Raw genomic sequence first — 26,241 nt, 5'->3', positions numbered from 1 at the left:
TTTTCTCTTACTTTCCTTGCATGTATGTACGTATGTGTGCATGTGTGTATGTTGGTAGGTACATCCTGTTGTATTTTTTTTCGTTTTATTTATATTCTTCATGCCAGCTCTCTCTTAATGGCAGCCTTTTGTTTGCTAAACACCCCTTCAAGCACGGATAAACCAACCAATTCATCCACTTCCTCCAAATCCCGCCGCCGGGCAGCCACATCATCCGAGTAACCACGATCCGGTGAATAAGTTGGGCGCAGATCATCTGGATAGTACTTGTTAAACACTACGGCGTGTGCCGTTAAATAGCCAAGCACCACAAAACAAATAGCGCTGTAATACTCCCGTGTTTCCGCCCCCGCCCGCCCCTCAACATCACGCCGCTCCGCCTCTTCTTCCACCTTCGCCGCCTGTTCATAATTCCCACGTTCTGTCAATTTGCGCTTGCGATAGGCAAGCTCATCTCGACTGGTTCGGTGTGTTAGTGGATGATCTGTGAGTGTATTGCTGTGCATTGTGTCTTCAAATAAACTCTTCGGTGCTCGGCGAATAGAAAAGATATCATTTGTCTTTCGCGCCAGTTCCTCTGTTACTGTGCGATCACCACTACCAGCTCCACCCACTACTGCCGCACCTGCGCCTTTGCATAAAAGCAGAAATGGCTTTCGCAGCATTCTACGTCGTTCCTCACGCACCCTTAAAATGAAATAAATAAATCAAGCAGAAAGGAAGAGAGGATGCAAAAAAAAAAAAATAGAAAACGAAACGAGAACACGAGGAGAGACAACTACATTAAATTAGCAGTATGAGATCTTTCAAATAAGAGCTATACAAAAAAAGAATTGAAAAAGGAACAAAAAAAGAAGGAAGGAAATAAAGAAAGAACTCCTCTTTATGTCAACTTATTTATTTCCTCCTTTCCTTCAGCCTTCAGCCTTCTTCTCTGTTTCTTGGCAGAAAAAAAAAACTGCCAGAAATATCAGGAATTTTCGATAGATTAAAGTGGAGCAAAGACATTATGTGCATTATCAAGAAACTACTTTGGAGTGCGACTCTTTAACATTGGGTATGAAGGGACTCGAGAGCACAGTCCCGCGTTCGCCCGTTCACTCCGTACTGCAAGTCCAAAGGAGGCTAAAAATGAAGATGCTTTTCCTGCCACATCTGGGGCACTATCAATTGCATTTACTGTAGCAAATAAAGTGAGAATCATCTCATGTATATTATTCATGCTTTTCTATAACTGGTCTACCGCATGAAATGTAGTTGACAGCTGCTGACTTTTTTCTCGCAGCGAAGCAAGGTTAGGGTGAAGACCATTCTGTAATAGTTCCTCCGTTAACTCCCTCAACTTCTGCTGGATATATTCGTAATGTTCTCGTAGATGAGTTAAGTACGCCGCAAGTTCCTGAATGACGACCTTAGAACTTTTCATATGATCCATCACGGCAGCGTAAAATGGCCCGCGAGGAGTTTCGCCGTCTGACATCTGATACACTCCAAGTTTTTAGTGTGCCACACAAAGAGAGAAAGAAAGAAAGTGTCACACACCTTTTTTTTTTTATGTGGGTAAGTTAATAATGTTATATATTTTTGTTTTGTTTTCGTGTTATTAAACATGAGAGAGAGAGAGAGAGAGAGAGAGAGAGAGAGAGAAACACAAGTAGAGTAGAGGAGAGAGATGAGGAAGAGATAGAGGAGAAAAAATAAAACAATTTGTACACTATTTAATGATAAAATATCTGGTACAGATGTCTCTATACCATATGGACAAACAGCGGAAATACTTCTTGTGGAAAAAAAAGGCTAATAAAATACCATCAACGTCATCATCACATGCGATTTGTTCTTTTCTTTTCCTTCACCTTCTTCTCTTGTTTGTTTGTTTTTCCTTCCACATACCTCTCTCCTTCTTCCTCTCTTTCTCTCCTGTTCGCTTTTCTTTTCGTTTCTTCCGTGTCCTCTTCTCTTTCATCACTTCTTATACTATTTCTTCGCCATAAGACCCTGGACTACGCTAAACACAAATGGCATGACTAGGAAAAGCCAGTACTTCTGCAGAAACGTACGGTTATCTTCCTCTTCCCCTTCATCATCTCCATTTTGTTGTGGTGGTGGTGGTAGTTCTTCACCGTACACTGGAGGTGTATTTGTCGATTTCACACCACTCTTCCGTTTACTTCGACGGTTACGCGGGGACTTCCCGTCATCTTTCCGCATTAAACGATCCAGTTCTGTGTAGTCCGGCACACTCTGCGGTGCCACGGGCTCCACCAGAGCCACAGTTGCCTGCACTCGCACATGCGGGAACAGTGAAAGAATACTGCGATCACACTCATCCCCGTTCACCAACTTTGCGTGAAAGGCGTTTGTCTCACTAGTGGTCTGCAATCCCCACGCCGTCGTGCCGGGGCCAACAACAACGCCCAACAACTCCCGCAGCACAACGGAACGGGAATCCACCGCCTCAAAGCCACGCAGAATAGAACAGGGAGTGAGGGCGACAGAAACGGCACTTTTGCCGTCTGTGTCATCCTCGCGAATAAGACGATAGTAGACAAACACGGCCTCTGCAAAGGCCTTTTTCTTTTCCTTTGTTAGTTCCACCGCCTCTGTGGGGTGTTTGAGCTTTAGTTTAGGCGAGGCGTCGGAGATGCGGGAGATGGTGAGAGTAGTGATGGGCTCCCATTCTCCTTTTGCACCAACACGGCGTTGTAGTAAATAGGACTGTGTGGCCGCCTCTGCAGAAATTACGACAGTAGCCATTAATAGAACAATCCATGATACAAGTGAAAATCGTGACATTTCTTTTATGATGTATCCTTTTCTTTTTTTTTTTCCTTTTTATTCTTTCTTTTGTCTTTTTTTTTTCCGATGATGTTGCTAAAATTTATTATTTTAACACTTTTCGTGTGTCACTTTTTCTTTTCTCTTGTTTTTGTGTTTTTACTATTCGATTTACTTTCTGCTTCCTCTATCTTTGTGTGTTTGTGTGTATATACGTATAGGAGAAGGTGATTGTGCGAGGAGGAAAAGAAAAGAAAAAAAAGAGAAAACAATAAAAACCAAAAACAATTGTATAAATGGAATAATACATGGCATGACTTTGTTAAAACAATATAAAAACAAAGAAACATAGAAATATAACTTATATATATATATATGTTAATGATTCTTTAAATGACCTACCTTAGTTTCATAGATATGAACTCTCCTGTCAAATGTATACCGTAGAAAATACCGTTCTTTCTCTTTACTTTTTCTCCTCTCTTCTACTTCTCTTTATTCCTTGTTACACACAAGTAGAGGAAATACAAAAGTAGCATCGCCATGTACACGCACCACTTCAGAATCACTAGACAATAATCCATTTGCCCTGTCTTCTGCCACATTACATGAACTTGGACACGCATCTGCTGATAATCCTGTACTTACATACACCACTGTATGAGACTCCACATGTTGTAATAGATGATTCTTCGGGAGACCACCTCCAAGTACAATACATGTAATTTTACCGTTAACTCTGTCTGTATGAATATTATTACGACGGCCCATCTCACGCAGTCGCACAACATCCACAATTGGATCCACCACAAGACCCTTCTTTGAAAAGTTGTAAAAATAAATCATATCTCCCATTGAACCATCTGTGAGGGCAGGTGAAAACATTGGAATATTATTGCGATAACACCAATATATAAGACTAGAGGAACATGTATCTGGATGATGCCGCTCAAGAGCTGCACCCATCGCTGCAATAATATCAGACGGGGCTGTCATTTTCTCCCAACGGGATTCCACTTGTAATTGGTGCATTTCCTTAAGTACAGGCATAAAAAAGTCTTCAAAAGCGCAGTAATTGTTATTTGGAACAAGTAAATTACCTATTCGGTTAATTCCACGCTTACGCAATACTTTCCCATCCAAGCTAAACCTTCCCATAACTGTCTTGCCAAGACATTTGATCACATCCTCTTCAATACCACCTGCGGAAGAAATTACTCCATCCACAAGCCGCTCCCGCGCGAGAAAAGCAAAAGTGTCACGCAATCCACTAGAGATGAGATTAGAAGTATACGCCAGAAAGACAGTATCACCGGCTTGTTTGTGGTAGAGTGCCTGTTGGACAATACGTCGTGCACGACCAAGTTCTGTGGCCTGCAGTCCAATACGAGGATATGCCGCAAGAACACGTCGCGCTGCTTCCTCCTGGTCGAGTTTAATAAGATCACTATAATCGACTTCCGTAATAGTTTGTATGGGTTCTGTTGGGACGTAAGTCTTCTCTGATGATTGTTCCATATGTGTTGTCATGATTGTTTCTTTTTTGGTCTTAACTTTTATCAGATCTTTTTTTTATCGCCCTTTTAGCCTCACATGCATTTCGAAAAGAGTGGGAGAGAGAGAGAGAGGGAAAGAGAGAAATAGGAATAATAATAATAACAGCCGTGGCATTTAAATAATAAAAAGGCAGAAGAGAAAAACAAGCTAAAAGGAAAAACCAATGATACTAACCATATTTTTTACTTAATATTTATTTCATATATATATAATTCGTTCTTTATTTTTTTTTTTACAGTATATGATTACTTAATTTTATTCGAACTTTATCACAGGTATCCAATAATGTTAGATACTACCTATTTTCTTTTTTGTTTTCTCTTCTCTTATTCACACTCCTTCACACACACACACACACTCTCGCTCTCTCTCTCTTTTCCTCTGACAAACAGAAACATCAACACCAGAGAGATAAAAAGTTTCACTATCCCTTAATGCTGCACATTAAGCAGTTCAAACCACTGCCGCATCGCATCTGCAATAGCGCCTGGTAGTGTCTCCAACTCCCGCACAATGAGATAATACGGAAACGGGAACTCCTCCATGTATGAACGCCGCACAACACGTCCACCGCGAAACTCCACAAGTTGCATGTCGAGAACAGAGTTTGACTGAACGCGGTGGAGTCGCGCCTCTCGTTCTGCCTTAAGACGCCGCATACGTTCCGCTGGTGTGAGTCCGGCGAGATCTTTCGCCGTGAGTGGTGCAGAAACCGTTTCGCTCCCTCCCTTTATTTCTGCAGTACTAACAGTACTATTAATACTAGTGGCTTCATTAGGGTTAGAAGGAGAAGTCGCCTTCACATCCAGGAGTACAAAAACGACAATTTGTCGATTTCCCTCCGCCCGCATCAGTAATTTTCGCAACTCTGCACGATCTTCTGTAATTTGACCATCACTAATAATAAACATCATCTGTTGTAGTTGTTCAGTGGTGGAACGTGTTTGTCCACGTATGCGTTCCCGTGCATTATCCAGATAGTCAAGCGAAGTTTGCAGCAATAACTTAAGACTTGTTGACTTTTGTGCAAATGTAACTTCACTAAATGCCTGTGGACCACTTTCACCTGTGAAAGGTTCATCCATGCCATGTACAATACGTGTCTCTTTTCCAAAGCAAGCAATACCCAATTCTCCGACTTCTAATTGTCTAAGGGCCTCTGCAAGAAGGGCTACTGCTCGACACGACATTACACCAGCGTTATTACAGTGCATGCTAAAAGAATCATCTAATGCAACTAAAATCTGATAGTTACGCTTATTAGGTTTTGTTCTTCGAAGCCAAATACGATCCTTTTTAAACTGTGAAGCAATATATGGTATTATACGTTTCATATTAAGTCGTTTACCCGTTTTATAATCACCTTGAAGTTTATCTGCTAAAGTAGGTGCTAAAATAAGGCGAAGTTGTTCACATAAGTGATGTGAAAGTCCTTGAACTGCAGAGACCTGCTCCTGCCAGAGCTTTCGTCCACGATTCATTTTCTCATCTTCACCATCTACAGCAGATTCTTCTTGATACTCATCATCATCTTCATTTTCTTCATCCTCGCGGGATTTTTTTGAATTCACCTTAACTCGTTGTTTACCTTTCTTTTCCTTCATATTTTTATAATCATCATTTTCCTCATCACTATGCATTTCAAGCTTCGTATCCGCTTGCTTCTTGCGTCGACGCATAGATGTATCCTCTGGTGCCTCCTCATCTTCTTCACTATCATCATTTGTGTCATTATTTTCTTCCATATCTGGTAGATTAGATTCTGCCTCGGTAACAGGTACTGGTTTCTCATCCGTAGCGGCCATTCCTTCCCGCTCTCCCTCCCCATCAAACTCAAACTCTTCAATTGTCTCCTGTTCTTCGTTATTGTTTTGTTGCTGCCGCTGTTGTTTTTGTTGTTCCTCTTGTGTCATCTTTTGCTTCTTCACATCAACGTGTTGGTTCAGGTTTAGCTGTTGTGCCCGTCTCTCATGTCGCTGCAGTGCCTCTTTAATAGCACGATACGGATTACGAGATGAGGCATTCCGTTCTGTGTTATCACGACGCTGCGATGCCTCATTCTTTTCCTGTCGTTTCCAATTCCGTCCTGCATCATCCGGTTTCTGTTCATCACCCGGTTGTTGTTCTTCTGTACCGGCAGCATCTTGTTGTTTTTGCTGTTCCGCCTCCCGTCGTTTGGCATCTTCTGCGTTCTGTTCTTGCTGTTCTGTGGCCTCTTCACCGGCGTTTTCGTCTTGTCTGCCGCCGTGGTGAATATTCTCGTCCGGCAACGTATCATCACCACTGTATGAAGCATCATCATCATCATCATTATCGTCTTCGTTATCATGATCGTAGTTATTATTATTATTATTATTGGGATCATCCTCTATTGCATCCTCTTCCTCCGCATCATGTGGGTCTTTTGAGGCATCTGTCGCCCCATCCTCATCCTCTCGATCTTTACTCGTTCGACTATTCTTATCATCATCATCATCATCATCATCTTTTTCCCTCTCATCTTTTTCCTCTGTATTATTGCTATCTGCCTGACTTTCCGCATCCTCATCATTCATACTACTACCCTCTTGTTCATCATCGGCATCCCCATCCTCTATACCATCGGTGTCTGCTGCTAAATCGTGTTCACCCTCTTGCTGTTCACGCTCCGCATCACGCAATGCCGCCTCACGATTTTCAAAGTTTCCAGTTTCCTCATCGTCATTCTCATCCAAAGCGTCATCCTTTTCAGTTTCATTGGCGAGTGTGTCCTCTGGCACATCCTCTGCGTTGTCTCCATCATCACTCTCCATATCATTTCCGTCATTCTTGTCCTTTTTAGTTCGTTTACGCTCCTGCGCCTCATCTCCATCCACACTACCCATTTCTTTCTCTGACTCATCTCCATCATTGCTATCATCATCACTCTTCTCCTGCGACTCCTCACGTTGTTGTTTTTCGCCCTTAAAGTCCGTCTCTACATCTGCAGCATTATCTTCGCCCTCACTACCGTCATTCTCGTCCTCCTTCTTTTCCTCCTGCTCATGCTCCTCCTTGTCCTTCATATTCATTAATTGATCCTCATTCTCAATCTGATCGGTTACATCCTTCTCACCATGACCGTCATCCATGCCAGTTCCCTCCTGCTGTTCACCATCCCCATCTCCATCCCCGTTGTCGTCATCCTCGTCATCGGCGTCTTCTGGTTTACAGAAACCTTTTTTAAGAAGAATAGAGAGTAATCGTGCGAGGACGAGACCAAGGTGTGATTGAGCCTGCAGGGCCATCGTACTCTTTTCCATAAGTGCATCCATACGTAAAATACTAGTCTCCAAACGCTTTAATAATTCATGACGAATTGTAGAAGCCATTTCCCGCTCCTTTCTCTGGTCATGTAGTAAAGTCTGCATAGATGACATGAGACGATGGGAATCTTTACAAAGTTCTCGCATAGCCACAGCATAGTTATGATAGACTCCAACTTCTGCACCTTTCTCCTCTCCGCGTTCTGCCGTAACAAACGAAGACACAGAATAAGGAGAACCATGACCATTATTACAATTATTCATATTATTTTTCAAAAATACAGTATCCAAGTCGTTAAGCGTTTCTTGCAAATTCTGTAACCAATCACTCTCATTTTCCACACGGACACGTTTCATTTCATTTTCTCGACGTTCTAATACAGGATTTTGGGTTAGTATTTCACTAAGTGAAGTACATAACGCCGAAGCCGCAGCACTTACACAACCAACATCTGTGTTGCCCAAACGAGTACAAAGTTCACGTAGTCTTTCAAGTAATGCAATATGCTGATCAATGAGTGAATCCGCCACTGGAACATTTGTACGGCGTTGTGTATCTGAAATAAGACATAGTTTCCATAGTTCATCTGTAGTACAACAGAGTTCCTCTAAATGACCACGAGCACTTTCCAACTCAAACACCCGCTCTTGAAGAATCCATCTGGTGTCATGTAAGAAACACTGAAGTTGAACACAGATATCTAGAGATGATTGAAGGAGTTTACCACCACCTGGTACAACATACTCCTCACAAGAGGCCACACAATCTCGCAGTAATAATACTTGATGTCGTACCTCGTAAAGATTACTAACCAATTCTGTTTCTTCCACTGCAAGAGCGAATAAAGATTCCACTGTACCTGTTCCACGTTTTGCCTGAGCCCCACTAAGATCCTTGTGTGGATGTCGTTCAGCATCACGCATACGTTGTAACCAACGTGCAGAACGATAGTGTTCAAGAGCAGCTTCTCCGACTTGATGACTTATAGTAAGATGTCCATATTTACTACGGCATGCTAAGAGAGCATTGGTCGAGGTAAATAATTCTTCCCATGAAGAAACTTGCTCTACATGTGTGTGTGGAACTCCCTTTTCTTCCATAACGTTAAAAAGTGTCTTGAGGGCACGTGATTTTTGACTTTGTGTAGTTCCTGGACTCCGTAATTCTTTTACACGTTCCACAATTTCCTCAGAGGCATAACGCAGAAATTCCATTCCTTGAGTTATTGAGTCATTTGTCTTTGATGTATCATCATCCACGTCGTCATTATCCTCTTCTACTGGTGGTCCTTCAGTCTTAATTGGTTTTCCTGAACGTTTCCTCTTTGATCCAGCTGATGAATTACTACTATCATTATTGCCATGGTTTTTACTCTTCTTCTGTTTGTTGGTACGGTTTTTATTTTTATCTAACTGTACAGAAGGAAGAATAAAGCCCATGGCCATATCATCCTCGCAGCGTTGCTCCTCACCAGAGATGATGCCTAACACAGGTGTACGTAAAATATCATCCAATTCTGCCAATCCACGTCCCATTTTAAGATGAGACTTCTCTGCGGTAGCCCGCACCGCGTAATACGTGGAATCCTCCCACCGCATAATACGAGCAAACGCCTCCATATCCTCCTCGAGAGGTCCTAATGCATGTTGCAATTTATCCGATACCAATTGAGAAAATTGACTAAAGAAGTCCGATAAATGCATCGCTACATTAGCAAGAGGTGAGAAGGAAGATGGGGCGGAGGCAACAAGATGAAGAGCAAAGGCCTTTAGTAGACGAAGACGTACATGAAAATCACCATAGTGAGATGCCCACATAAATTCCATACAATGACGGAAAAACTCCAAGGAACGTTCTTGGGGTTCGTCTTCAGGTATTGGACGACCAGCATCAATGAGGTCAAATAATACAAACCAATGCATGCTTGCTTTTAATTCCCACTCTTCTCGTTTCGCTCGAAATACCTGTGACCAGCAATGCAGTTCAAGTCTTCTCCATCGCAGAACAAAGGAAGAAAGATCTGTCATGTGTTTAAGGATAGATGTATCACGAGATGCATTACGTTCCCATTCATAACACTCTCGCAAGAGTATTTCACAACCTGTCATAATTTTCATAAGTGGAGTGGTGAGGGCGGGCATTGCGGCAATTCCCGCCGCAATTCGTGAACATCGATGAAGAGATGGAGTATCTGGATAAGCTGCACGTAATTCCTCAACGGCATTTATAAGTACCTGCAAAGCCACACTAAACGAACGTAATTCCGATGGTACAGGATCTGTAAATATATTAAACCCGCTCATTCGTTTCTCCTCAAGTGATACCTCCGTAGACTCTAATTCCTTCATTAGTAATACAGTACGTGCGGCAAAGCCTCCAAGAAGGAGCTGTTCATCTCCTGCAGTAAGCATCATGCCATTTTCTGACATACCATTACATCCAACACGGCGTAATTCAGAGGAAAGAACATCAAAACGAGACTTAAAAGCTTGTAATGCCTTTTCACCGTCAAAAACAGAAATATCTTCTTGCGATAATAGTTTTTCAAAGAATTGATAATGTGTATCAAGAAGACGACGAAGATAACGTGCTCCTTGTGGTCCTGATAACATAATACGTGCATGTCGTCCTGCACGATCTAATGAAGAGGATTTCAATAGTGAAGGATGAGAATTTGTTGCAGTAGATGTAACGTTACTTATTCCATTACTCTCTTCTTCTGCATCACGCATGCGGATAAACTCTTCCTCATAACTTGGGAATAACATTTTTAGCATTCGTAGATGTTTCTCATCATCTCCTTCAATGGTAATAGCTTTCTCTGCGTATAAAACTGCCATCTCCTGTTCACGACGCTCTTTAGCTTCAAGTTCCTCAACTGTACGGTGAAAATCTCGGTAGAGGTAAAAAAGATTTTCTACAAAATCACGGTTCAAGACCTGAGCAGGGGTACTTTGAATCAACATCAAACATGAATCTAAATATGTTAAACGGTGTTGTAAGGCTTGTGTACCAGGGGATGGTAGCGTAGGTGATGATACACAAAGTAATGGAAATTGCATCATTCGTGTAATTTCTGTTCTTCCAAAGAGTACATTTCCTTTATGAACTGGAGTATTTAAAAGACAACTAACATGTGCTGCTAAAGATGCAAAAAGTGCAGGTTCTGCTACAGTAAGTGTAACATCCTCATAACCACCAAAACTCTCTAACACCTCATGAAGTTGTTGAAATAATAATTCACTCCATGTTCCTCTCTCTGCAGACACCTCAGGTCGTCCTTCTGTTAATACTACTGCGAGACGATCATCAGACATCATTGTAGAACATATTTGATGTAATAAACTCACCATTTGAGCAAACCTAGCACCAGTTAAATCAGGACGTACTACACTCTTTTTGGACGCTGTAACAAGCATCATTTTTTCTATTCTCTGAATTTCACATACAAGAGATCGCTGTTTACTTCCAGTACGCATAGCAAGTTCTTCAGACCACTTAAACGCCTCTTCTAGACGTGAAAAACGCTCTAATTCTTCTTGTGCGATCGTCTTTTTCACAGACCACTTATACATGGGATCAATTGGAGATGTTGGAAGAAGCAATCGACATCTTAAGGCTTCCACCAGCGCCACACGTAGAAGAGAATCATTTGGTGTACAACCATCATTACTTATAAAAATCTCTAGAAGAGGACGTATAGAAGTAATAACGGAATCTGTACAAGAAGAGTTTAAGACTTCACGTACTAAATTCATTACTTGTAATATGGAAGTTGGTACATGTTTAGTTAACGTATTTTTTTCCTCCATATTTTTAAAGAGATGTGGAACACAAATCTTTAGTAATGCAAATAGATCTTCCATGCCATTAAGTTCCCACTGTTCAAAAGGATTCATTCCTCTAACAGGTAGTACACGGTAAAAATTTAATAATCCTGTCATAATTTCTGTATGTGGAGACTTCTTTGAACCAATAGAGATAACAGAGACTTCTGCGGCATACCCAAGAGCATCATATGTGGCACCTGCCCAAGAACCATGTAAACAATGACGACCAGAATTAAGACCATGACGTGTCATAAAATGAGTCTTTAGTAATGGTACTAAGGCAATAAGAGCTTTATGATCTCCATCATCTTGTAATCGAAGAGAAAGTACTTCTTTCCATAAAGCAATTTCAATATCCGGTAAAACACGAAGTTTTGTACAATACAAGTCAATAAATTGAGAAATCTCACTCTGTAAATTACTTGTAGAAAAACCAGAAACTCCTTTACTTACATAATGAAGATGTTGTATTAAATTAAATTCTGCTCGAAAAATCGCTGTATCCCACATGGATTTTAGTAATTTTTCTTGTTTTTCTAGTTTTACAGCATTTGCAGCTTTATTCCATGCTGCAAGAGTAGAACGTTCATCTACAGTTGTTATGTGAGGACGGATAATACTCTGCTGTATGGCAGATTTCTCTGATACGAGTTGATACGGTAAATCAAGATAGCGTCGAAGTGATGCTAAAAATTCATCCATAGTATTAACTAAGGTACTACAATCGAATATATTTTGCTTTTTTGCAACAGATCGAAGTAGTGCTACGTTTGTTACCAAAGGAACAAAATTATTGGCACTTACCTGAAAAGATGAACTTAAATCAGGAAAAAGTAGTAATAGTAATGGGTTAAGGTAACGCCATACACGTTGTTGCAATTGTGGAGATACAACATCTTCTATAACTTCTAACAGTGTACTAAGCATACGTTGAAAAGAGGTGTTAAGTATTGGAGAATCTGAAATCAATATACGGGCACTACGCAACATTTGTATCCACGTAGAATGAGGTCCTAATACATATTGAGAACGACACCATAACGTTTCAAGATATTCAGAGGAATTACAATTGTAATCTGATGAAAGTAGAAGCAATGTTTCAGAAATTTCATTCTCCGAAAGAATTGTTGACAATGAATTTGAAATAAATTGGTTCCGAGTAGACTTTAGCATTTCACTTGAAATGTTATCAGAGCATTGTTCAAGTAGAAAGAATAATGACAAGTCACGAGGAGAATATTTAAAAACGGAACCATCCTTCTTTGATAGCAAAGTTTTAAGAGCCAAACCACTTCGCTGGACTCGTATACGTATTAATGCTGCTTCCATACTCTCATCCTCCTCCTCCTCTTGCACTTCCTTTTGAAGACTCATAGCAGATAAAAGATCCATTATAGGAGGGAAACAACTCTGACGTTCATTTACTTCCTCTTTCATTACGATTCTCTCAAGTGCCTCCAAAATTTCAGCCTTTTTAGTACTCCAATGTCCAGATCGATTTTGAATGTATTTGTGAAGTAAAGCAGACTTCAGATCCTCCAAAGTGGCGTCCGGTGGAAGCATTGCAGCAGTTTTCAACAATGTAAACATGTTCGGTGCCCCTGCTGCAAGAGCATCTAAGAGTTGTGGTGATAATGGTAAATTAGAATCGGCATGAAATCCAGTTAGTACAAATTCACGGTGGTAACGGGTTAATTTATCATGTACTTCAATAATCCTGCAAGAGGAGGAAGCCCCAGCGAGGGCAATACTTTCAAGTGAGGGAATAGAAACAGGAGGAAGATAAAGTTCCACCGCACGATTACGCATAGCTCTAGATATTTCACCATACTTTGGATCAAGTGTGGCAAAAAGACGAAAATTTGGGTGAGGCCATACAAGTCGAACATGTCCATCTACAAGACCCTGTTCATTTACTGAAAGCATTCCATTTGGTTCCACAAGAGGGTTAAGTCTATCAAGAACACTAGCATTGCAGTAATTCACATTATCTAGTACAAGCCAATCTCCAGATTGCATTGCCTCTAAAATGAGAGAATCACGCCACTCAAACTGACCTTGTTTACCTTCCACTTGATCAAATCCACCAAGAAGATCTACGGTGTCACAACTTGCATTCATTGAAAAAGTAACAAGACGAGCACCTGCTAATGCTGCTGCTGTACGTAAACAATACGTTTTTCCAGACCCACTTGGTCCCACCAATAGACAAAATTGATTCAGCTCTGTACATGTAAGAATAGAGCGAATCACAGCAGCTTGAGAAGGAAGTATTAACGGTGAAATAGCATTAGTTAAAGAAACTGGTTCTTGTGTTCGATGTGTTAAAAATGAACCTCCAAAGAAAATAGCATTATCAGATATTATAAAATCAGATTCTTCTTTACTTCTTACCTCATTTAAAGCATCCCCAAAGTACCGCTTCACCAATAATCGAACTCTTTCTCTGTCAATATCTGTTCGCATACGTTGCACAAATAAAGATTCTATAAATTCACATGGTTTATCTCTTATATGATATGATTCCATCATTTTTGCCCATCTAAGAACATCACGTAAATTAAATTCCCAGGGACTCCCACGAGTTCCATAGACACGACGAACCATTATGTCACGATTTAGTTCCCCTACAAAATGTACCATCTGTGTTAATACTGTCTCATCAATATTAGGACTTACCGCAAGCGCAATAGACATTAAATCTTCTACCTCAAATGGTTCTATTCGAACTTTTGTAAAACGATTTAAAAAACTACGAGGTAAACCTTTTCGTCCACCTCCTTCCATAAGTGGATTTTGGCATGCAAAAACTCGAAAATCTTCAGCTGCATGAAACTCTTCTCCTAATTCTGGAATAAAAACGGCTGAACGATGATCTAGGAGAGCATTAAGACCCTCAAGAACAGCTTGACTTGCAAGGTTTAATTCATCAAGGATAACCCACCATCCAATTTTAAGTGCTTGAAGAAGAACACCATCAGACCATGAAAACTGAGTACCTTCAGATTCATCAGAAGAGGGACACGGTAAGTATGTACCGAAAAGATCCATAATATCAGTTTGTTCACTTAAATTAATACGTACAACACGTTTACCAAAGGCAGAACCTAATGCCTCTACAATACTCGTTTTACCAACTCCTGGACTTCCTTCCAAGAGAATAGCCTTACGCATTATACTTGCACGAATAAGTTTTGACAAATTTTTACGTGTAGAAGGAGCTCCAAAGAAAAATCTTCTTTCCATTGCAGGTGGTAATTTAGGTTCTTCTATTCCATCAAATAATTCCCAAAAAGGTATTTCCAAACATGAATCATCTAAACCACAAAGTTTCTTTGCATTTTCAAGACAAATATCACGCAATTTACGCTCTCCAAAATCCATTTGACCTGTACCAACCCCAATACCATCAAGTATAACAGCATCAAGCCCATGTAAAAATGCGATACCATCTTCACAATGATTATTTGCAGCATTCATAAAAGAGACCCATCCAATAATATCACGAATACTAATATGTTGAGGAGTTCCTGAAACTCTTGTAGCCTCTGCAGTATCACATAAAAGAGTTGCCATCCTTTCTGCCCAAGGTTCAAGACATGGTATTAATCGTTTAGATAGAATTAAGGTAACTTCTTCTTTATTTGTAGTTGGACGAACATATATTTCGGTAAATCGATTTCGAAGAGCAGGTGAAAGTTCCTTTTTACCAAAATCACCTCCCGGGTTCATAGTTGCAAGTATTCGAAAATCTTCATGTGCAAAGATAACATCTGCCGTACTTTTTTCTGCAAGCGTTATAACGCGTGAAGGTTCTAAAACGCTATTTAACCTTTCAAGAACACTATCCTCAGCAAGAGAAATTTCATCAAGTACAAACATACCTCCAATTATCATAGATTCTACAAGAGGACCATTTCTCCATTCAAAAATTGCTTTATTTCTTTGATCAGGAGGTGCAGGACGAAGACTTCCAAGAAAATCAGATGATTCACTGTGTTGATGACAATTTATTATGCTAAGACGACGTTTTAATAGTGCAGCCCAAAGTTGACATACTGTTGTTTTACTACTACCTGTTTCTCCAACTAATAATACAGGTTCCTTATGATGTAGACAAATTCCAACAACTGTAAAAAGACGACGCATTGATTCTGTCCAAACAATACCGAACTCATCAACTATTCCACTTTCCAAAAGTTTATAAAACTCTTCAACATATGGCCAATGTTCTGGAGAATAAACGGCATCCTCATTTAACTCGGTTTTTGTAACAGATTCAATAACATCTTTTACAATTTGACGTTCTTCTACTTTACGACATCTTTCTGCCAACAAAAGGAATCCATGTTCTGCCATTTCTTGGTAAGTTTCAGGACAACGTTCAGCCCATCTAAACAAATCTCGTGGAGTTATAAAACCATGACGACCAGCAAATACTTGTGAAGCTTGACGTCGTAATTGAAGTGATATCATAATTTCAACCATCTTTTCTGCAAAGCTTGTATTAAGAGAATAGCGTTGACATAAAATTGTACATAACTCTGTTGTAGGGATATCATCTACCGTAATTTCCAAAAATCTATTACGAAAGGCTCTTGATAAGAGTTTTCGACCTCCATATATACCTGCAGGATTTTGTGTTGCAAATATACGAAGATGAGGATGAGGTTTTACTGTTTCTTGAGTATCTGCTATAAATAACTCACGGTTATCATCTAATAAACGGTTAAGTGCCTCAAGAACATCTGTAGGAGCAAGATTTAATTCATCTAATACTACCCAATAACCATTACGTACTGCATCTACAAGAATACCATCAACAAAACGAAGCTTTCCACGTTCATCAGAAACATAATGTCCAACATATTCTTGAATTTCAGTACTTTCATGATTATTTATTCTAACAAACTTATGACCAGTCATTTCTGCAAGATATTTTACCATAGAACTCTTACCAGATGATGTAGGTCCCTCAAGAAGTACAGGTCTATCAGCAAAAACTGCTCTAGCGACATTTAGTAAATGACCACGAACACTTGGTGTTAGAATAAATGAATCATCTTGTTGAGGTTCTTTTGAACCTATTGGAAGCCAAATATGTTCATAAGCCACATAATTTCCTTCAGATGGGCATCGAGGTAAAGTTGGCTTTGGAGGTTGTTTACCACCAAATATATTTTTTATTATTAGTTGCTCAACCACAGCATGAAACTGTCGTTGTAAAGATGTAGCAAATCCTAACATCAAACCGTCAAATAATGCCAGTGCAAACCCATACTGAGATGTAGCCTTTCTCACATAAGTTAGGGCACGTGTTAATGTTCTTAAACTGAACGACGGTGGTTTTGTTTCACCATCCAGTGAACACAGTGAAGATTTAGCATTTCCTACACATTCTAAAAAGAATGTTGTTATTTCTTCAGATTTACAATCAGCTGCTAAATGTCCAATATACTCTGTTACAACGATGTTAATATCATTTCGATCAAAAGGTTCATTAACATACAATTCGGTGAATTTGGAACGCAGAGATGGTGGAAGTTCTTTTTTTCCAACATCAGTTGGAGGATTCATATTAGCAAAGACATTAAAATTTCTATGTCTCTTAATAGGTTCACAACTACCCTTATCAGTAAGGAACAAATTATCCACATCTCCTAAAACAGAAGATACTCTTTCAAGAACTTCTGTTGTTGCGAGATTAAGTTCATCTAAAAGAATCCAAGATCCTTCTCTCCATGCTTTAGCCAAAGAACCCTCTTCAAATTTAAAGGCAAAAGTTGTCTTTGTTTTTTCAAGTGTATCCAAAAGTTCCAAAGAAGTTTTTTCCAGAGATAACCATTCATTAACTATCTCTTCCGTAAAGGGTTGTCGAGAATTTTTCAATTTAAACGTATTATAACCCTTTAATATCTGTTTAACTACAGCTAGCCAAGAACATTTTCTTATAGCAGCTTGAAGAGCATCTAAAAATTGGACATTTTTAGAAGCATTAAAAGTTTGTGAAAAAAGCTCTACAAATTTATGGTAGGCAGCTCTTACAGTAACACTCACGTCCAAAGGTTTCCAACCTCCCATAAAATCACTTGTATCAGTTTGCTGGTTAAGATTATGAACTATTAAATTTTGTCCAATTTGGTCAGCAAGAAACTGTACGATAAAAGTTTTTCCAACACCTGTTTCACCGGTAAGAAGAACATTTTCACCAGCATCTACAGCAACAGCTATTCGTTCTAAAAGAGACATCGCATGCTTTGTGGCAGCAAAGGCAACACGACTCTCTCTCATATGAATTAAGGAATTATATAAAGGCATAGTAACACGACCAACTGTAAAATAATCTCTCCCTAAATTCATATCTGGTCTGCTTTCTTTTACAAGTGTTTCTCCAACGTTTGGTGATACACCTATAGCATCTGCTAACAATATCATGGAAGAAATAAGGTCATTTCCAGTAGGATATCCGGCAAGGATACAATCAAATGCTTCACGAAACATTAATTCACGAACAGTTGAAGAAATAAACCCATCAGGAGAATCTCCTAGAGTAGCTCTCTTATTCACACGTCTACACCATTTAAGCAGAGATCGCAATGTCACCAAAGGAGCTCCTGTACGTGTAGATAACAAGGTAGCTAAATTGTAGACGATGCTTCGGGGTACAGAGTAGAGAGTTGTTGCGACCGTGCAGATTTCATCTGGAGGTAAACTTTCCATTACAACTGTTCCCCAAAGTTCTGCAAAAGGGATTGAATTACTTTTACGTGTAGTAAAGGTATCACCAACCGCACGAAGTTGTTGAGTAGCTATAATCTTAAAATTTGGATGAGCTTCAATACGTCGGTTCTTCTCTGGTAGAAAAAGAGTTGATTCTTCAAGTAGTGAAAGAAGAACAGAGAAGACATCAAAGGAGGCTAGATTAATGTCTTCTGTAAGAAACCAATATCCATTTTCTACTGCAGAAGTAAGCGGTCCAGGTATCCATTCAAACGCACCAGGGGTATCTGTAGCAGAAAATTTCCCCAGTAGGTCCTTACTGTCAAATGAATCATCAACATTAACCTGTATCATGGTATCCTTGGCACCAAAACTCTCTGCAAGAGTGTTCGCCAAAAAGCTCTTCCCGCATCCTATCTCACCTTGAATTAGAACTGCTCTTGAAGATTTCAAGGCTACTTTTAGATTGTTAAGGTTGCGCTCGCTTGTCGGCGTCAAAATCATTGTCTTTTAAAATTAATAACATCAAATAAAAGCAAAAGAGAGAATCATACATACATAAGGAGGTAATAATAATAATAATAATAATAATAATAATAATAATAATAATAATAATAATGGTAAACGATGTAATAAAGCCAAATTTATGGCTCACTATATGCTTGGTATAGAAAGGAAGAATAAGAGCAAAAAAAAAAACAAGACACCATAAAGCAATCAACACCACAAAGATTCAAATAAGAAGGTGATTCAACCCTTTCTTTCTAGGAAACCACTATATTTGAAAAAGAACATCCACCTCACTATTTATTCTTCTTCCGCACACGTTGAAGCCTACTGAGTCTTGCGGTATTGGTATTTCCTTTATGAGCAACTAGAGGAATCTTATCTGCTACACTAATCTTGTTAATTTCTCCCTGAGATATAACAACTTGTGGTGGTTTTCTTCGTGGTGAAGAGAATAGGCCTTTAAAAGCACTAGATTCTGCTAAATCAAGTTCTACTTCAAGAAGTGCAGCTATATCGCATCCAGTTTTTCTGTCATCTGAAGCTAAACGATGTAAAAGTTCTAAAGCAAGTTCTTTCGGGATTGTAATACCACTAGCCAACAATAGTGTTACTACACCTAATACAATATCCGATGGCAATGTAGTTCCAAGAACTCTATAGGCTAGCTCTTCTTTAGGAAAAGCCCCCTGGGGAGTAAAGTTCCTTATAAAAGAGGTATCGACATTCAAAGAAGGGGATATAGTATCCTTATTCTCTGCTACAGTGGAAATGAGCAATGTTGCAGGTGGTGGTTTCTCTTTCCTAAGACACGCAAGTGGTCTTTTCGGTTGGTGTAATCGCACCGACTTTTCCTTCACTAACAGTCCCATATCCGTAACATACGGAACCAAAAATAAAGAGCGACTTTCCGCTCTATCAAACAAATCGATAGAAGGGGATGAATCAGGATCGTAACCTTCCATAAATCCAACAGCAGATACGACCATATTTAAAACCCCCTTTTCAAAGGTTTTGAGAAGTAGACAACCCGATAATGTAGCGTACTTTAACCTAGAAAGTGAATGCTGACCACATACTGCCATTAGTTGTGCCGACAACAGAGTGCATACAAAAATAAGCCTTGATAAATTACATAAAAAACATGAGAACAAGCCAAAAAATAAAAAAATGGAGTATTGCAAAGAAACAAAGAAAGAAGCAGAACTGAAAAAAATAAAAAAGAGAGAAATCCAAAAAAAAGAGAAAAAAAAAAGAAGCACCGACGACAAGCACCAAAAAACAGCACCAGCGAATACGCAGCAGCACACTTCAACATAATTAAAAAAAGAGACTAACAGCATCCAACCCGGGACCCCGCCAAAACAAACGCCCGCTCCTAAAAAGGGAAAATAAAAACCCCATGGCGCCATCTACGTCGGGGTTTTCGTTTTTCTCCCCGTTTCACGGGCGCGGCGCCGGCCTGCCCGTTCTTTCCCCCGGCCCCGGGCGACGGCGGCAGCGGCCCGGACAGTTTTTTTTTTCTTTCCTGTCGTTGTTTGGCCTTCCTCCCGGCCTTCCTGCGGTTGTGTTGGTGTGCGCGCGTTCGGTTTGGTGGCTTTGGGGTCGCTGCGGGTTCGGGGCGCAATCTGAGTTCGTGTTTTTTTTTTTTTTGGTAGTTCTTCTCGTTTCTTTTTTTTCTTCCCGCCCGATGGGGATTCTCGTATTTTTTTCCTTCCTCTTATTTTATTTTTCTTAATTTCGTATTATGTTTTTTTTTTATATTTATGCTCCTGTTGTTCTTTTTTATTTCCCCCTAAATGTCCTGTTTTCTTTTCAAGTGAAACTCCTTTTGTAATGACACTGTTTTGTCCTCTTTTTTTTTTCTTATATATTTTTCTTTTACCCTTAGGGAGTTTAAAGATAGCGATATGAGTAAGGAAAGTATCTATAACCTGGTAAATGCAGAGGTTCCCGTTGATGAGGGACCGTACACGGGGAAATATGAAAAACATATGAAGGAATTACCAAAACCCACTTATTCTACGTTCTATGAAAGGAATAAGGAATATGATGGTACGTTTCCTAGATACTTTAAGCAACGGGATGCAATTATTGGACCAATCGTCAACGAGTCTGTAGATCCCAAAAACTTTCTTCGAGCTGGTGAAGGTGTAAAACATTCTGTTCCTGCTGTACGTGAAGAGAAGATTTTTACAAAACCACCTCTTGATCCCAGGGCTCGTAACCCTCGTGGTGGTGATGAAATAAACAAAGGAATGCCAGATGGGCTTGATAAAGGAGCAGGGGGAGAAGGAGATTATTTGGGAAAAGACAAGGGTATAAAAAATGAATATGGTGAAGGTCAACCAAGTACTTCAAAAGATCTTGAAAATGGCGATACAAATGATGGATTGTATGGACCAGGTGCTCTTGATGGCAAAAAAGATTTTGTTACCTCAAACATTATTCAGGTAAGTAATATGGTACCCAAAAGAAGGAAAGATCAACCTGAGAATCTTACGTCCCGAAAAACTTTTGGTCAGGTACCTCCATACCTAAGTCGTGTAAAAAAAGAAATTGAGGAGGAAAAGATGCATTTTAAAAATATTGAAGATGCACAAGCTCAACAAAAAATCAAGTTGTGGGAAAGGAATGTGTATCGTCTGGATGAACGTGAACGCTTGGACCTAATTGAAAAACTTACTACAAAACTAAAACAGAAAAGTGGGGAAATGAATAAGATGCCCTTTGTCAAGGACACATTTGCCCAAGTAAAGCGACGATCTGATCTAGAAAGAGGTATGAAAGAAATAGAAGCAGCACTTGGAAAACTAGACAAGGATGCTGTATTTGTTTACAATGATAACCCAAGGTGTGTACACTGGACGAAGGATGCTGCTCTTCAGGAAGCTACTCGATTTGCTTCACAGCCGTCCCATTGACGTATGTAATGCCTATTATGTATAGATGGTCTTTTCCCACCGTTGTTCTAAGGGAGAATACCTTTTTCTCTATTTTTCCCTTCTTTCACGTACTTACTTTGCGTGTTTTTTTTATCTTTTTTTTTTTTTTGAAACACTCTGTGAGTCTGCATATGGGAATGTACATTGTTTTCTGCCGTTCCCTCTCTCTCTTTTTCTTTTTTCTTTCTCTCTCTATATGGGTGCTGCTCTCTTTTTAGGGGGTTTGAAATGTTTTTCTTAACTGCTCTTTCTCCTTTCTTCTTCTTGATATTGAAATTGTCTTTTTTTTTCTGGTGATGGGGTCCTCTTTTTGTTTTTGGATTTAGAAAAGACGATGAGGCGTTTCTCAAGTTTTCTGCGCGTTTGTCTGCCTCTTACCCGTTGGAAATCTGATACAACTGAGGTATTGAAAGAAGAACTTGGTCGTCTTACAAGACGTGTTGAAGCTATTGAGGATAGTAAGGCAGTTCAAGCGTTGGTATCGTTTTACAGTTCTCGTCCTGTACATAAACTAAATAGCTTTGATGAAGTGATACATTACTGTTCAAGACCTGATTATAACGCCGAAGTTTTTTGCCATGTGGAACTTCCTGTTCTACTTTCTCATATTATTAAGGCTCTTGATAATCTTCCCTGTGGATTGAATGCCATGCCCTCTGTTTTATTGGTCAAAAATACGTATTTAAATTCGTTCAAAAAATTGATAGAGTGTGATTTCCCTGGTAACAGTGAATCCATAAAACACTTTCGTAATGTGGTTTCCGAAATTGAAAAATTACACCGAAAACGAGATATACTTGTTACAATGGCTATGGGTCTTCTTGAACTAAAGGAACTCCTTTTACGCCACAGACAATTTCTTTTTAAAGTTAGGAAAATAGATACCAAAACGACTTTTGATTACCTTTTACATGAAGGATTAGTCGAAATTACAGAACCAATGGACTCTTTTAGCTTACTTATGGTCCATTATAATTTTCTTTCCCGTATGCTTATAAACCTTGATCGAGAAGCTGATAACAAAGTTGGGATGGTTGATCTTGAAATTGACCTTGAAAGGCTTGTGCGAAATTCCGTTGATGATGCAAAACAGATTTGTACAGATCATTATGGCGACTGTCCAGATGTAAAATTTATTATATCAAAAGATGCAGGATTAATAAAATTTGCTCACATGAGCTCAACAATATCATATATTGTCTTGGAGTTAATGAAAAACGCATTCCGAGCAACTGTTGAAGCGCATATGGAGCGTGATTTAATGGGTATTATTAATTGTGAAAATATGCCTCCTGTAGAGGTTTTAGTGAATATGAAAGAATATGCCAAACATGCTTGTATTTGTATATCAGATGAAGGTTTAGGCATGACAGAAACTCAAGCAAATATGGCTATGACCTATGCGTATACTTCTGTGAAGAGGCCTCTTATTCAATTTTGTGATGATGGTGAATCAATTAGGGGAGATGCGGTGGCACCTTTAGCCGGTTATGGCTTTGGTTTGCCAATGTCAAGGGTATATGCTCGTACTTTTGATGGTGATCTGGTTATGAGCACAATGGAGGGATATGGGACTCGTATGTATTACTACATCAAATTGTGAGTGCGCATTTTTTTTTTTTTTCTCCTTTCTTTCCTTCTCTCTATGATACGATGTTGTACCCTCTCCCTAACAGGTGACTCCCACTCAAATAGAATGGGTTGATAGACGCTCACTGTGGTCGGGGTTTTTTTTTTTTAATCTCTGTGAATTACCAAAGAGATACAGTTATGTAGTGGGGGAGAAAGCAATAAAAAAAAAACCAAAACAATAATTTACCGAGATTTCCGTGTTAAAGTAACCAGTGGAAATTTTTTTTTGGACTTTCTCTCGTTTTCCACTCCCCCTACTTTCTCTCTCCCTCTCTTACACACACATTCTCTCTCTCTCTCTCTCTCTCTCTCTCTCTCTCTCTCTCTCTCTCTCTCTCAATGTTTTTTTTTGTATTTTTCTTTGATAATATATTTCTGGGAGTCTTAGTTTGGTTAATAGGGTCTTGCCAGGGTGGTTGGCGGAAAAGCCTTATTCACTGAAATGACTGCCGATGATACATTCATCGTGACACCTGTATCATGGGCTTTGATGTTAGATTATGAGCGTGTAGATGTCGTTCTACAACTATGTAGACAATTTTCCTTTTTTGGTGCCGATAAATTAACTCTAGCTGAGCGTGAGGAAGTTGTTTCTACTGTTGGTATGAAAAGTGAATGTCTGCAATATCTCATAATCTATGGATCAGTGGGACATGCTCGAAAAGATGCGTTTTTAAGACTTCTTCGTTTAGCACGTTTAACCCTTGTCCAGGATATGGCTTCTCAAGTAGTTGTTTCTCCACAAATTGGTGATGTTTTTCCAAACGCAATGTTGCACCCTTTATGGGAGTCAAAGCAAGCAAAGAGTTTTCGAAAATGGAATTCTCTTTATTGGGCAATGCGATGTGGTCTTCTTAGAAAGATAAAGAGAAGACGGGAATTGATGCAATCACATGTAGAACAAATTTTGAGTATGAAACCTGAAGATGAAGAAGCTAGTTCCGGTAATGAAAATAATGAATTTAAACTTTTACACGAAGAAAATTTCTATAATGCTTTTCGAACTCTTCTTGATGTAGAACAGGAGGAACGAAATGCGCCTCTTGAATTTTATCATGATGCATGTAGTGAAGAACGGATTAATATTTCCTATGTAGTTGCAAATGTACCAACTCTATTTATTGCATGGGCCAGCTGGGATACAACTTCAATGGACTGGTTAAGGGAACATATTTTTAACGATACTAAGGCGAAACAGCTAAAAAGTTGTATACCCTTAACCGTTTCTTCTTTAAACACTTTAGATGATCATCCATGGTTACAAACTGTAATGAAGTTTGTTCAGGTTCCTCGAAGAATTATAGTACGAAAAAAGGGAAGAATAATGAGAATTCCAAAACGTGCTCAAATCGTTTTAATTAATGTAGAGAGGGAAAAATGTTCAGCTATTCAAGCACTTGATTCCCTCGTTAATCGTATCCCTAGTTGGAAAAGCCCTGAAGTTTCTTTACTGCCGCTATGGTGTGGTCCTGATGGACTTCAAGGTGCATTAGCAACCGAACTAAACATTTCAACACTTCCATATTTTGTTGCAACTCAGTTACCTGATCCTAGGAAGAGAAGATTTGGTGATTGTAAGGTTCCCCGTATATGTTTCATAACTCCTCAAGCAGAAAGCGAACCTTCTTTAGAAGTTTCTAGATTTAATAGAAATCTTCATGAAATGTGTGGTACTAATATAGAACCTGTGAACTGGCATCTTATTAACAAAGAAGAAAGAAAACGTGTAATTGATGGTATTTCGTCTTTTATAGCTTCTAACGATGCACCTTTGAGATTTAATGCTCGTGTAGATCGTACATATCAACTATCTCAAGTTTCTGGTGAATCGTCACCGAAACATTTAAAATATGAAATGTCTTCCTTTGTATCTATGTCAGGTACTATTTCAACATCTGATTTATTAAAGTTAAAGAATGAAATACGTCTTCTTTCTCGAGTTAAAAACCTTGATTTTAATATAAAGGTTATGAAGCCGTCTAATCCTTTATTGACCAAACTGAATCCTGTAACACCAAGTAGATATATTTACCACAGTACACGTAGTATTACTTGTAGTGAGTGTTTTAGAGATATATTGATTGAAAAGGAATCTTATTATAGATGTCTTCATTGTGATCAGATAGATGGTGTTCTTTGTTTGAGTTGTTTTGCTAATGAAAAACATCCACAACACCATATTCTACTTCGCGTAGCTGCTGGTTTATCGACAACTTTAGAACTACTTTGGGGTCCATCAAATATTGCACCTATATCTCGTTTTTGTGGATCACTTGTTACTAATGTAGAGGATAAACATCTTGGGGTATATTGCAATGTTTGTTCTAAATTGGTGTGTGGCGTCCGATGGAAGTGTTCAATGTGTTATCAATATGATATTTGTGACCGCTGCTATAAAAAAAGTAATCCCTTTGAGAAAATTGAATCGGGTAAAGAAACTATTTCTCCAGCACAGAGTCAAAAAGTTCCTTTTAGCGCACCTCTTGCTTCTAGGATTCATCCTGCAGATCATTTATTTCTTTGTATTCGTCATGGATGTGGAGCTGACGATGATGAAATTTTAAAACCTGTAAAAGACCAAGATGCACTGAAGGCTCTTTTCACAGAGTAACGTTTAGATGGTATGACCGACAATGGATAAAGTTCTACTGTCCTTACTCTCTTATCCCTCTCTGTTTCTTTCTTTCTTCCTTACTATGTGTGCCCGCATTCTTCTGTATCAGGATGACGGCTTGCTCATTCCTTTTATTGAGTTGGTGTTCTCTGAGCACGCTCGTTGGATGTTTTATTTTCCTTTTTGAGTAACTGTTATTGTATCGCTGATCGTGTTTTTTCTTTCTTGTATGTGTGTCTTGGATGCATGTTATATCATTACTATGTTAGAGAAAACCGTATGTAGTTGAATTTTCGTAATCGTTTTTTTTTTTTTTGCTCTTTGTTTATTTGCACATATATATATATATATATATATATATATATATATATAT

At 39.1% G+C, this 26,241-nt stretch overlaps 9 protein-coding genes across 9 annotated transcripts; 3 read left to right on the top strand and 6 right to left on the bottom strand.

Annotated features, from left to right (window-relative positions):
* Window positions 1-98: 98 nt before the first annotated feature.
* On the bottom strand, window positions 99-665 carry LSM04_002571 (uncharacterized protein; the record flags this gene model as incomplete). The annotated part of the gene is made up of 1 exon (XM_067337701.1): window positions 99-665. The coding sequence occupies one exon, from the start codon at window positions 663-665 to the stop codon at window positions 99-101; it is 567 nt and encodes a 188-aa protein (XP_067194709.1).
* A 362-nt stretch (window positions 666-1,027) lies between these two features.
* LSM04_003885 (uncharacterized protein) lies at window positions 1,028-1,480 on the bottom strand (the record flags this gene model as incomplete). Its single annotated transcript, XM_067337690.1, has 2 exons — window positions 1,028-1,223; window positions 1,263-1,480. 2 exons carry the CDS (start codon window positions 1,478-1,480, stop codon window positions 1,028-1,030), a joined length of 414 nt encoding a protein of 137 aa, XP_067194724.1.
* A 497-nt stretch (window positions 1,481-1,977) lies between these two features.
* Window positions 1,978-2,796, bottom strand: LSM04_005478 (uncharacterized protein; the record flags this gene model as incomplete). The annotated part of the gene is made up of 1 exon (XM_067337678.1): window positions 1,978-2,796. One exon carries the CDS (start codon window positions 2,794-2,796, stop codon window positions 1,978-1,980), a length of 819 nt encoding a protein of 272 aa, XP_067194752.1.
* A 477-nt stretch (window positions 2,797-3,273) lies between these two features.
* On the bottom strand, window positions 3,274-4,308 carry LSM04_003335 (Deoxyhypusine synthase; the record flags this gene model as incomplete). Its single annotated transcript, XM_067337666.1, has 1 exon — window positions 3,274-4,308. The coding sequence occupies one exon, from the start codon at window positions 4,306-4,308 to the stop codon at window positions 3,274-3,276; it is 1,035 nt and encodes a 344-aa protein (XP_067194717.1).
* A 458-nt stretch (window positions 4,309-4,766) lies between these two features.
* On the bottom strand, window positions 4,767-18,674 carry LSM04_002879 (Midasin AAA lid domain 5; the record flags this gene model as incomplete). The annotated part of the gene is made up of 1 exon (XM_067337655.1): window positions 4,767-18,674. The coding sequence occupies one exon, from the start codon at window positions 18,672-18,674 to the stop codon at window positions 4,767-4,769; it is 13,908 nt and encodes a 4,635-aa protein (XP_067194711.1).
* Window positions 18,675-18,973: 299 nt separating this feature from the next.
* On the bottom strand, window positions 18,974-19,762 carry LSM04_005084 (uncharacterized protein; the record flags this gene model as incomplete). The annotated part of the gene is made up of 1 exon (XM_067337644.1): window positions 18,974-19,762. The coding sequence occupies one exon, from the start codon at window positions 19,760-19,762 to the stop codon at window positions 18,974-18,976; it is 789 nt and encodes a 262-aa protein (XP_067194743.1).
* Window positions 19,763-20,587: 825 nt separating this feature from the next.
* Window positions 20,588-21,601, top strand: LSM04_001478 (Enkurin domain; the record flags this gene model as incomplete). Its single annotated transcript, XM_067337633.1, has 1 exon — window positions 20,588-21,601. One exon carries the CDS (start codon window positions 20,588-20,590, stop codon window positions 21,599-21,601), a length of 1,014 nt encoding a protein of 337 aa, XP_067194693.1.
* A 355-nt stretch (window positions 21,602-21,956) lies between these two features.
* Window positions 21,957-23,225, top strand: LSM04_001319 (Branched-chain alpha-ketoacid dehydrogenase kinase/Pyruvate dehydrogenase kinase; the record flags this gene model as incomplete). Its single annotated transcript, XM_067337622.1, has 1 exon — window positions 21,957-23,225. One exon carries the CDS (start codon window positions 21,957-21,959, stop codon window positions 23,223-23,225), a length of 1,269 nt encoding a protein of 422 aa, XP_067194689.1.
* A 471-nt stretch (window positions 23,226-23,696) lies between these two features.
* LSM04_006296 (zinc finger protein) lies at window positions 23,697-25,865 on the top strand (the record flags this gene model as incomplete). Its single annotated transcript, XM_067337611.1, has 1 exon — window positions 23,697-25,865. One exon carries the CDS (start codon window positions 23,697-23,699, stop codon window positions 25,863-25,865), a length of 2,169 nt encoding a protein of 722 aa, XP_067194767.1.
* Between the last annotated feature and the right edge of the window lie 376 nt (window positions 25,866-26,241).

The sequence above is a fragment of the Trypanosoma melophagium genome (assembly GCF_022059095.1).
Source record: "Trypanosoma melophagium isolate St. Kilda chromosome Unknown ctg10segment3, whole genome shotgun sequence".
NCBI lineage: Eukaryota > Euglenozoa > Kinetoplastea > Trypanosomatida > Trypanosomatidae > Trypanosoma > Trypanosoma melophagium.
Note: the sequence above shows the minus strand (reverse complement) of the source record. Positions and strands in the feature narration are given on the sequence as shown.